At 43.1% G+C, this 12087-nt stretch overlaps 1 protein-coding gene across 2 annotated transcripts in view; it reads left to right on the top strand.

Annotated features, from left to right (window-relative positions):
* Prdm2 (PR/SET domain 2) overlaps positions 1-12087 on the top strand; it is a 103127-nt gene that overhangs the window by 24776 nt on the left and 66264 nt on the right. For both annotated transcript variants that reach the window (XM_075946178.1, XM_075946179.1), the window contains 2 exons: positions 8126-8240; positions 9975-10078. In XM_075946178.1, coding sequence (XP_075802293.1) covers positions 8126-8240; positions 9975-10078 — 219 coding nt within the window. The remainder of the gene's footprint in view (positions 1-8125; positions 8241-9974; positions 10079-12087) is intronic.

The following is a 12087-nucleotide window of genomic DNA, read 5'->3' as shown; positions in this document are numbered from 1 at the left end:
CATCTCTGTGATGTTCTCCTGGTTCCTAGGTTGTTTACTGGAACAATGTAAATAGGCTCAAAGGAGCCTAAGTTAGATATGCTGTAGAGTTTTAATTCCACTTTGTGCCTTTCCAAGCATTCTTTCTTAGCACACTTTCCAAGTACTCTGTTAAGAATGTTTATGCCGGGCATGGTGGCACATGCCTTTAATCGTAGCTCTCGAGAGGCAGAGGCAGGTAGGTGAATCTTTGTGAGTTTGTGGCCAGCCTGGTCACAAAGAGAGTTAGTTCCAGGACAGCCAGGGCTGATAAAAAGAGAAACCCTGTCTCAAAAAACAAAACAAAATAAGCAAATAAGCAAAAACCCAAAACAAAAGCAAACAGAAAGTGCACGCAGATTCTCCTGTTAATATAGTATTTGTAAAACACCCCATGCAGGCATTAGAATTCCCATTTTATTTCTAAAAGACATTGATGGTCAGAGAGATGGCCATTCCAGGGAGAAAAGGAGCTTCCAGTCAGCATCCCTTCAGATGTAAAGCCTGCTACCATAGCAGCCAGAATACTCTTGGCTGTGCAGAGGTAGCAAACAGCTCCCCAGCTCAGTGGCTTAGCATAGCTCCTACTTCCTTACTTGTCTTTTCTACAAACCCGGTGGGTTAGTGTGGTGCTATGCTGCTATAGTTACACAAGAACAAGGGACAGTGGAGGCTTACTAATTTACTGAGTTACAAGCCCCCTCCCCCGGAGTTTTTGCATAGCTCAAATTATTATTAATATTTGCAATATAGTGACTCTATTGGCAATATAATTATAGTCACAGCATCTCCCTGTTCTTAGCAGTGACCTACGTATGCTACTGCTGTTAACCAGGACAATTTAGCTCTCTGCGCTAGTTTTAAAAACCAGTAAAACAACAAAGAAGCTGTGCCCGCTCAGCATCACACATTCAGGTCTGGGCACTGTTCTAAGCCATCTGCAGTTCCCTTATCTTCTTGGCTGTCCTGGGTGTTTGCTTGTTCTCATGCACAGAATACTTCCCAGCATGCTGTGGGCACCACAGTGAACCAAGTAGATGAGCTTCTGCAGTTTATATGCAGAAAGACAGGCAAGGCAGTTTCCAGCGGATAGGGAAAGAAGCGTGACAATGGCAGCAGCAAGTGCCGGGGAGGAAGCATGGCAGGCAGAGTTAGAGGAAGCTCTCTGGGTTACAAAGAAGGCTGTTCTCTACTGCTGATTGGGCCAGCTCTCCCAACCCCTGGTCACTGTGTTCTTGCATGGTGTTAATAAGCATACTTGGATTTCCTCTTTCAGGTTTTCTTTATTATACACATGGTGTTTATTCCATTTGTTCAGTTTTTAAAGTCTGATACTATTTTGTGCTTTAAAATATTTTCCTATCATCTTCATCCTTTTTAAAATTTAGGGCTGCGGAAGTTTGTCCTCTGTATTACTGTCTTCTGCGATGTTTGCCGTGGGTTTCCGTTGCAGTTGTGTGCTGTTCCTACTCTCCTGTTTGCCCAGTATCTCATTAACGTTTTACCTCAAGTATTTATCTCTGAGCTTAAATTTTAAATTGTTTGATATTAAATGAGACTCTTGGGCCATTTTTTTCTCTAGATTTTCTCCCCAGGTGTGACTTGTGTATAGCATAGTGTATCCATTTGACACGCATCTGCACTCATGGAGTTATGGCCATTTCCTGGTTCCAGGACATTCTCTTTCTCCAGGCTTCTCTTGCCGATTAGTCCTTTACCCTAGCAGCTCCTGATCAGCTCTGTGTCTCCATGGAGTGGTTAGTCCTGTTCTCGAGTGTCACAGACATGTAGTCAAACAAAACGTGTTCTGTGTTTATGTTCTGATGCTTTTGCAATCTGTCCAGGTGGTTGCCTGCATTGCGGCTTCATTTCCTTTGCAGTTTTTTTGAGACCATCTGAGTATTTAGCCAAGTCTGCGCATAGGTCTGAGTCTACCAGGTGGTTAGCTCTGTGGTGGCTTCTTGCTTTCGTTTTCATTATCTCCTTCCCTCTATGTTCTAACACTAAAATTAGTCTCTTAGCATATGAGACAAATGTTAATAATTATAAATACAAATTTAATCTTCAGCCTTAAAAAGACGTCCATGAGGAAGACCTAAATAAATGTATAGTTTCAGAAATTTATATTCTAATGATGGTACTTAAATCTCATTTTAAATCCTGTGTTCTGCTAGATAGCAGTTTTTATAAAAAGTGAGTGTGGTTTTTGAATGAAACTATTATATTATCTGAAAACCGGGGCGGGGGGGAACCCAACAATTTGAATTGTGTTTCTTTAGGTAATTGGAAAATTTTGCTTTTTTGTGTTATTTGGATGTGGATGATGTGGCAGACAAGGGTAGCTCAGTTTCACTGTACTTCATCGTTGTGGTCTTTAGTCATTACCCATGCTCAGCTCTGAATGCCACTCCCTCTGTGAACTGCCTGACTTCTTGGTTTTAGCTTGCTACCTGATGGGTAAGGATGGACCTGTGGTTACAGTCAGTGGTAAGTAGATTAGTGTAGGGCTGCTGCCTGGGAAGTGGGAACACTGGGTAAATGATTACTGCTACTTCAGCCAGCAGCTACACTGCTTCTGCCTTCTAGTGCCTCTGTTGTTGTTAGTTTAAATCTTCACTTATCATTACTTGGTATGAGTGTGTAATGTGTGCTTGGGGGGCACATATGTTCCAGGCCGTCAGAGGACTTTGGGGAGTATGTTCTCTCTTTCCACTGTGGTTTCTGGGATTTGAACTCAGCTCATCATGCTTGCATGGCAACTGCTTTTTCCTTGCTGAGTTGTCTTGCTGGCCCTCTAATACCTCTGATCCCTCTCATTGCCAACTTGAGCTCAGACCTTTGCTTGTTCCATTACAGCAACCTCATGGGCTGTAATTCTGACAGCTTTTCCACCGACCTTGTGTTCTGTGAGTACCCGACATAAACTGATAGGAGCCCAGAAGGAGTGCTCAGAGCTGGCTGTTTTCTCTTCATGAATAAGCTGGGCTTCAGGGCACTCTGCTTGGTTGGAAAAATGGAGGCCTAGGAGTAGTAGCAGTATGAAGGCCTGCCTTAAGACAGATCCCCTGATTCAGAGGGGGAAGAACATAGAGGCTATGCCTGCTGTTTGTCAGGGGCCAGGGCAAGATGGGACCTCTCCCGCCCCCCAGAATTATGAGATTTTTGTTTGTTTCTTTTTTGCCTTTAAAGCATTCAGTAGACCAGATAAACCCCATCTGACAGTCCAGCTGTAGCCTGTTTGCTAGCCTTGATGGAAATAGTTTAAAACTGGCAATTTAAACCTTGGCTCCAGGGGGGGCAGGACCTTGAATTTGTATGAGGTGTGTGTGTATAACGTAGGGAGGGAGTGGACACGTAATTAGTGATCAAACCTAGAACCCTACCCATGCTAAACATGAGCTTTACCAGTGAACCACATCCCCAACTCGGTTTATGACTCTTGCCGTTGTTAATATTGATGGAGATAACTTCATGTTTCACATAAGCCTGTGGGCTTCAGACAGGTCAGGCCTGCCCTACTTCATTGACCCACTGAACATTCGCTGTGCATGTGTGGGCCAAGTGGAGATGGCCTTACCATTTCAGGCTTCAGGGCAGCAGAGGCTGTACCATGGATAAGAGCCTCAGATACCGTGGACTTCAAAGTCACAGTCATCCTGTTCATAGCCCACATTCCTTACTAGAATTCCTTCCCGCTCTGCTGACATAAGCTCAGGGATCCCTCTACCTCTGCTGTGACTTCTGACACAAGCATCCACTTCTCCCTTACGTTTGCTTCACTCTGGGATAATGGCATCTCGAGTTCTCTGCTTCCCATGAAGCCTCTTCTACACTCCCAGGGATCCATGTAGTCTTCATCTATCCCTTTGTGTCTCAGACCTTGTCTTACTCAGGGTTTCTATTGCTGTGAAGAGACACCTTGACCATGGTAACTCTTATAAAGGAAAGCATTTAATTGAAGTGGTAGCTCACAGTTCAGAGGTTCAGTCCATTATCATCATGGTGGGACATGGCAGTGTACAAGCAGACATGGTGCTGGAGAAGTAACTGAGAGACCTACACTGAGTGAAGTTTAAACAAAAGAGACCTGAGAGCCTGCCCCCATAGTGACATACTTCATTTAACAAGGCCACACCTTCTTCAACAAGGACTTGCTTCTCAATAGTGCCACTCCCTATGAGTTTATGGGGGCCAAGTGCATTCAGACTATCACAGATCTCTTGGGCGTTGAAGCTAGACCTTTGCTTATTTGTTCATGACCCTCACTTCTTTGTGTTTCCTCTCCTGGGCCAGACACCAGGAACCTGCTCTTGATTAATACACCAGCCAGTAAGGACTTGCTAAATGCCAGCCGCGGGAAGTCCTGCAGGGGAGGAGAGTGGAGCAAGGCTTGAAGAAGCCTGGCTGAAGTGCACAGGTCAACAGTACAAATGCAAATTGGGACGTTTAGGTACTAGTCCTGCTGTTGTGTGTGGGTCCCCCCCTGGGCTTGACAGCGAAGGGGGAGGCTGTTCTGTTGCTTTCTGGTCCCTCCTGGGTCTGACTGCAACACTGACGGCAGATCACTGTGCTTAGGACTGTGAAGCACTGCACCACATCCCAGATTGTTCTAGTTTGGTCTCTCAGAGGTTAGCAACAGCACGTTGGAAGAATGCTGCATCATCCCATGTCTTCTTACTCAGCTTCTCCAGGGGTAGCATGCACACAGCTCTAGTAGAATATCAAAACTTTGATTGGTTTGGTATAATTTTAGAATACAGGGTCTAGTCACAGATCAGAAAAGCTTGAGGGATTAAGAATTCCCACATCACAGTCACAGCCTACAGAATATTTCACTCTCCACACCTTAGGGTAAAAATGACAGATGATTTTTTGGTGTCATTATAATAGTAGATCTGACTTTGTGAACCCCAGAAAGGCTGGAGCAATAGGGACCATCTGGGCTTTATCTGACTGCAATATCATACTGTGTAGTGTGGAAGTGATTCTTTATGACTGCCCTGTGGCCCACCCTAGTCTGACTGTGTCTGGCTTGGATCACTTAGTTCTGCCACACACTGTCTGTGACTATGGGCAATTTTCACTTTCTTCTGTAAAATATGGGTCATAAAAGTTTCTTTCTTTCTTTTTTTTTTTTCCAGGTTGTAGCACAGTGAGTGAGTGAGACATTTTGTGCTTGGACTGTCCTGGAGTAGTGTTTGTTGAGTTCACTTTGACTATGGTTGTTACAGTGACGAAATGAAAGGACCTTCATATAACACCGAGCACATATTTGCTCAGAGGGAACAGTGTATCTTATCCTCTCTCAGGTCCCCTTCCATCTAGCATGAGAAAGACATCTAGGGTCAAGGGACAGATGTCAGGAGAAAGCATGTGGTTCTTCACAGTTCCCAGTAAGGTCAGACATGGACCATCACATCTTTAAGGTTTCTTGGTTAGGCAGTGGGAACAGAGGTTCCCCGATGGGTGAGCTTCATGAGATGGAGGTCTTGATTGGGGCTATTAGTCATTGTTTCCTTGCCAACCAGCACAGTGCCAGCATGAAATTGGCCCTCTTTGATTTGAGGTAGTAGAAAGTTGAGGGCATTAGACAACAGAAATCAATGAATTAGTTAAGACTCGGTAACTCACTAACTTACTTTACAAAGTTCAGGTTGAAAATATGTGAAAGGCAAACTTGCCTCTGAAGTTACCAAGTATAGACTTTTCTTTCCTGTGTTCTCTAAATAATAAGGTTTAACATCTATTTACGTAGTGCTTGACTTATACTGGGTGCGTTTAAAGTATATGAGAGGCTGTGTGGAGGTCATACACACAAAGTTTGTGCTCTTTATATAAGGAACTCGAGCATTTTGGGATTTTGTTACTAGAGGGGTGTGGGTTGAGTATCTATCACAAATTGAAGACATTCCCACATACATGGAGAAATGTATCCTGAGAGATGACTCTGCTGGTTTAGTTCTGTCCCTCCGAAGAGAGGTGGGGTGGTGCTGGTGGAGAAGTGGCTCAGGAGTTCACAGCTGCTCTTGGGGAGGGTCTGGGTTTGGGTTCCAGCACCCACATGGCAACTCACAACTTTTTGTAACTCTAGTTCTAAAGGATCTGGCATCTTCTTTTGGCCTCTGGGCACAAAGCACACATGAGGTACATGTGCATACATGCAGGCAAACATACACATAAATATTTTTTAAAGATGTTACATTCGTTATCTTACAAAGAATCAGATACTTTCTCAACAGACGCAAACAAGCATTTCGCGTCTCCCATTGGAAACGAGAGAGACACCCCTGTATCTACAGTCAACACCAAGCCAGTGTTGGGATGCACAGTAGCACGATAGTCAAGTAGGAAAAATTGCCCGAGGACTTTACAGGAAAAAACAAGGCAAGTGGAGGTGGTGGAGCTTGCCTTCTACGTCTTAAGCCATTTCTTGAGAATCTAAGAATGTGCTGAGCAATTTGCAGCCATGAAGATGTTCCAGCAGTTAGGCAGATGGAAAGGGGAAGCCATGATTGACAGGCTCTGGAGTGTTTTGCTGTGAATTTAGTTGAATCTTATTTTCATTGAAGAAAACTACAGTGGACAGCAGAGAGAGCTTCTTGAAAATGAGCCCACATTAAGAACGTAGGTCCTCTGTTCGTGGCGGCTCATCCTTGTAATCCCAGTACTTCTAGGGCTGAGGCAGAAAGATCTTGAGTTTGAGTCCAGCCAGTTTGAGTTTTGCTGTTTAGCAAAACCAAAACAAACCAAAACATTTGACACACTCCAGGTAATGGGTTGACCCCGAACAGGCTTAACCTCTGGCAGCTCTGCTGAGACCCTTTATATTCACAAGTAGTTCAGGAGTTTTAGTACACTTCTCCATTGAACTGACACATTTCCTATGGGAGACCATCCCTGTCTTGGGCAATATTCCTGTGGCTGTTTCCATGAGTCTGGAAATTGTGGGGCAGAGGATTGTAGATGGTTCCCATAAGTATTAATGGAAACCCACAGTGACTATGAATTTGGGTTTCAAAGTTAGACCAGGGTTCAGAGTCAACTGTGAGCAACTTAGGCCACTTTCCTAAGCCTCGGTTTCCTCGGTGTGTGCGTGTGAGTGTACATATGTGTGTGTGTGTGTGTGTGTGTGTGTGTGTGTGTGTGTGTGTGTGTGAGTGAATGGGTTACCTCTTGGGGAGGATAGGTGGACCACAGCTAGAGAGGGAAGAAGGGCTCTCATTGGTTATTCGAAGTGGCCAGCTGCACCCACTGATTCTGGCTGGTATTTATTGGTATTATTTAGTTTATTGGAGCCTTAGAAAAAAATCACACTAGAATACTGTCAGGTCAGTATTTTTCTCCCTTCGGCAAAAAGCTTATTAATTTTTCCAAATGCCCAGCTTATAGATTAAAACTTTTTTTTTTTTTTTTTTTTGGTTTTTCGAGACAGGGTTTCTCTGTGGTTTTGGAGCCTGTCCTGGAACTAGCTCTTGTAGACCAGGCTGGTCTCGAACTCACAGAGATCTGCCTGCCTCTGCCTCCCAAGTGCTGGGATTAAAGGCGTGCGCCACCACCGCCCGGTAGATTAAAACATTTTTTAAATGGAAATACCATATGTAGAAGTGAGTGTTAACAGTAAACCGTCACTCTCTGTGGAATGTCTAAGCTGTTCAAGTTGCTGGAGGGATTCAGGAGGGGACAGCATCTAATTGGTTAAGTGGTCTTCATGGAGTGTGCCAAAATTATTCATTTAGGGTTGTGGTATACTGCAGGTAGCCTTTGATTTAGAAACAGGGGTAAGCTGTACTTTGCTGCCTGATTCTGTTCGAGGTTAAAGAGCAGTGCATTGCTAAGGATTTACATATTTTGAAACTGGATATAGGTGGCTGGAGCAAGATAGATTCCGGTTTACAGGTTGCTGGGGTTTCATTATGAGACTCAGTGAGTGGCAGAGTAGCTCCAGAGCTGCTGAATGGCCTGTCCCAGTCTGCTTTGTACACACAGTTCTAGTTAGTTTTCATCATTTGCTTGTTGGATGAGAAACTAAAAAGCAATGCAGAAAAAACCAAAAAGCACTACTGTTTTTTTTCCTTTTCCTATGATCCTTCTTCCGTTTGACTTACAGAATACGGAGTCTGTGGCCGCCACTGAGACTCTGGCTGAGGTACCTGAACACGTGCTGCGAGGACTTCCCGAGGAAGTGAGGCTTTTACCGTCTGCTGTTGACAAGACCCGAATCGGTGAGTATGCTCATCAGAGGAGTCAGGCAGCAAAGAGTAGGCTGCTTCCTTTGGGAGCAGGGATCGTGTTAGATAAATGTTACTCCAATAAAGGAAAGGTTGACCCTTAAATTCTGTGATGTATATGTACTTTCCACATCAGATTCCAGGATGGACTTGGGTTAGAAAAGGAAACCAGCTGGGTTGTGGTACTGCACACCTTTAGTCCCAGCACTCGGGGGGCAGAGGCTGGTGGATCTCTGGGAGTTCCAGGCTGGCCTGGTCTACAGAGTGAGTTTCTGGACATCCAGGGCTATGCAGAGGAGCCTTGTTTCAAAAAACCAGAAAAAAAAAAAGGAAGGAAGGAAACTAGCTCCCAGCAACACACACTGAACCTACATATTCTGTCCTTGGTAGTATCCCAGTGTGCTCTCCTCTGCATGCCCATGAACCTTGTTCCACAGAGTGGGCTTCCTCTGATTTGCTGTGCCTTAAGTGTGATTATGTTATCAGATTTATTTCCCTTTTAATTTCCCTATTAATTTAATAATTTCTCTTTTAATATATCTATCTATCTATCTATCTATCTATCTCCCTGTTGCTTTACCCATATTTTTATACTTAGGAACCCTCTAGAGATATCTGAATAAACAACATAAACTGGCTAGAGTTTCTTGTTGAATACACAAGCTTGTATGTATTTGATTTTTGTTTTGTGATTTACATAAATAGTTTTAGAGAGAAGGCTAAGAGGAGGTTGTTAAAATCTTATAAGAATGTACTCTTGAGTAGATCACGCTTCCATCCTCCTGTTTGTCTTTTAGATGCTCTTCTGATGCTCAGTCAGTGTATGTGACCTGGCAAGCACTTTCTCTAATTCTCATTGGAAATTTGCTTAGTGAGCATTGGGGATTTTATTTTATTTTGTCTGAGCAAAAGTGGTTATCTCACAGCTCAGCCAACGGGTTGTTAGTGTTCACAGGTGCGGTTCCACGCTGACTTAGTGGGAGTGGAGAGTATACGTCCTAGTCACACACCGCAGGACTGGCCTCCACCTCTCGTTCTATAAATGAAGGACCCTGTCCAGAATGTGTGCTTCTCTTGACTCCTGGACTCCAGTCATTCCATTGACTGTGTCTTTATCCTATCTGTGTGTTTATGATAGGTGACTAAGTGATGGAAATAATCCCAAGGGACGCCATGGGTGAGCATGTGTGTGGTCTGAAACTCTGAAAGCAAGCTATGCCATGAGCTATGTTTCATGAAACTAATGAGGGGAAAGGATTTTCCAATCTAACTAGGCAGATCAGCCTTGAAAGTGTTTATTAATAAAAACCAAGTCCTAACCATTATAAGAAGAGCTTGTCTTTAGTAGGGTCAGTTTGAAACCTATAGGCAGACTATGAAGAATTTAAGTTTTTGTAGTTTTATTCCATTTCTTTTTTCTTATGTTAGTTTTCAAGTTTTGTAATTATACTATATATGGTCTATTTTACATTATAAAAGTTAATATGAACTTTTAAAAATGATAAAACAATGCAGATTTTTTACAGACTAGTTAGAGAAAACCGAGGAGCTACAGAAGGAAACCCAGAATCCCCTGGAGGACTCTATTCGGTTTGACTGAACTTACTCATAGTTATCTTGCTCTTAGGCATCCTTGCTTTTTAATTGTTTTGTAAAGTTGAATGACATTAATGCTTCCAATATTTAAAATAACTACTATTATAAAATATATTGGTTTTGTTTTTCTAGGTGTCTGGGCCACTAAACCAATTTTAAAAGGGAAAAAGTTTGGGCCATTTGTTGGTGATAAGAAGAAACGATCTCAGGTTAGGAATAATGTGTACATGTGGGAGGTAAGAGACTTTCAAACATTTTAAAGAGGCTGCTACCTGTTCTCATATAATTTTACATCTTAAACTTAAAACATATGTTTTAGTATGTTCTTTAAAAATCTTTTTAAATGACAATATTAATTTTTTGGTCACTTATTTGCATATGTGTGTGTAGTTTGAAGCTGCTTGGATGTTCTTGATTGTAAGTGTCACATTTACTTTTTGTATTCCTTATCCAGGGCATTTTACCTTGCACCCTAAGACCTTGACTTTCTGTGTGGTGGCCTGTCACTTTACAAATGACATGGATATAACCACAAAATACACTTCATAGGCTGCCAAGAACATATTAGATTCCTTTCTGTATATCAGAGAGTAGTTTCTATGTCCCTGAAATACTGTAAACATATAGCATGTGACACACTTACATTGAATTTTAAATTTTTTTAATGATATATTTATTTTATGTGCATTGATGTTTTTGCTTGCAAGTTTAAGGGTGTTGGATACCGTGAAAATTGAGCTACAGATGGCTGTGAGTTCTATGTGAGTGCTGGGCATTGAACCCAGGTCCTCTGGAAGAGCAGCTGGTGTTCTTAACTACTGAATTGTCTTTATAGCCCTGAACTCTTAATTTTGTAAAAGGTTTTCATTCTACTTCATATTTTTTCAACAGCCCTGGAGGACAAAGCAGGGCAGTGGCTGCCTTTTAATAGAAGCTTCCAGAAAAAGAGGAGCTGCCCTTGCTCTGCAGCCCCAGGCCTGAATGGGGCAGATGTAGTCAGAGCCATGTCTCTGGGGAACAGTGGGACAGGGGAATAGTGGGACAGTTACACATGTTCTTCCAGATTGCCTGGGCCAGGTCCTGCTTCTCCATCAGCTTCCTGACTTTCTTAACCTATGGGCTGATGTGGGAGTGTCATATATCAATCTGTTGATTTCCTTGGTTAAGTAATAAACAAACTGCTTGGGCTCATAGCTTAGAACATAGGTGGGTGGAGTAAACAGAACAGAATGCTGGGAGGAAGAGGAAGTGAGGTAAGACGCCTCAGACAGAGATGCCATGCTCCCGGCTCCTGGGCAGACACACGCAATGAAGCTCCGACCCAGGATGGACGTAGGCTAGAATCTTCCCGGTAAGACCGGTGCTCACAGATTATTAGAGATGGGTTGATCGGGATATCAGAATTAGCCAGTAAGGGCTAGAGCTAAAGGGCCAAGCAGTGTTTAAATGAATACAGTTTGTGTGTTGTTATTTCGGGCATAAGCTAGCCAGGTGGCTGGGGTGCTAGGGACGCAGCCCCGCCGCTCTTATTACTACAATGGGCTGTGAAGTTTTCTGTTTAAAAAACCAGTCACTAAAAACACTTCATTAAGGTGCTTGTTCTGGGGTTTGCATGGGATCTCAGGTCAGTGCCCTGGGGAAGCCCCTCAGGGCATGACTCCTTTACAAGCTTCATTTTGAAAGAGAAGGAATCACATCTGTTTTATTCTTGTTGACAGTCAAATGTGTGGCCACATCCCCCCAGGAAGCTCAGGGCAAGGGGGCCTTTTAAGGCTTGAAAGGTTAGAGCTTGATCTGACAGTTTAATCATTTTGTTTTTGTGTCTTTGTGAGTCTGTTGTCTGTGATAGTGTCTGACAGTGAACCCTGGGGGCTTTAGGAAACAAGGATTTACCAAAACAATCTGACTGGAGTTGAAAGAAATTTGTAATTGTAGAAAACTGTCTGGTCACAAAAAGTCTTCATTATTAAGGATAGTACTTGTGTCATTAACAATGTGTTGCCTGTATAAGATTGCTCTCAAATAAATCACAGTTTTAATTTTAAAAGGTTCCAAAGGAAGCTAACAGGAGTGCTTGACTTTGATAGCATTAATCATAGTGGGGAATATCAGGGAGTCACATGCTTACTCGACGTCCTGTATATACAGTGCCGAGTAGAATAAATGCCATTGCTGCTTAGTGAAGTCATGGCACCTTCTCTGCGCTGTAACAGTTGGACATGGCTGTATGAACCATCACCCATGT

The sequence above is a fragment of the Microtus pennsylvanicus genome, chromosome 13 (assembly GCF_037038515.1).
Source record: "Microtus pennsylvanicus isolate mMicPen1 chromosome 13, mMicPen1.hap1, whole genome shotgun sequence".
Taxonomy (NCBI): domain Eukaryota; kingdom Metazoa; phylum Chordata; class Mammalia; order Rodentia; family Cricetidae; genus Microtus; species Microtus pennsylvanicus.
Note: the sequence above shows the minus strand (reverse complement) of the source record. Positions and strands in the feature narration are given on the sequence as shown.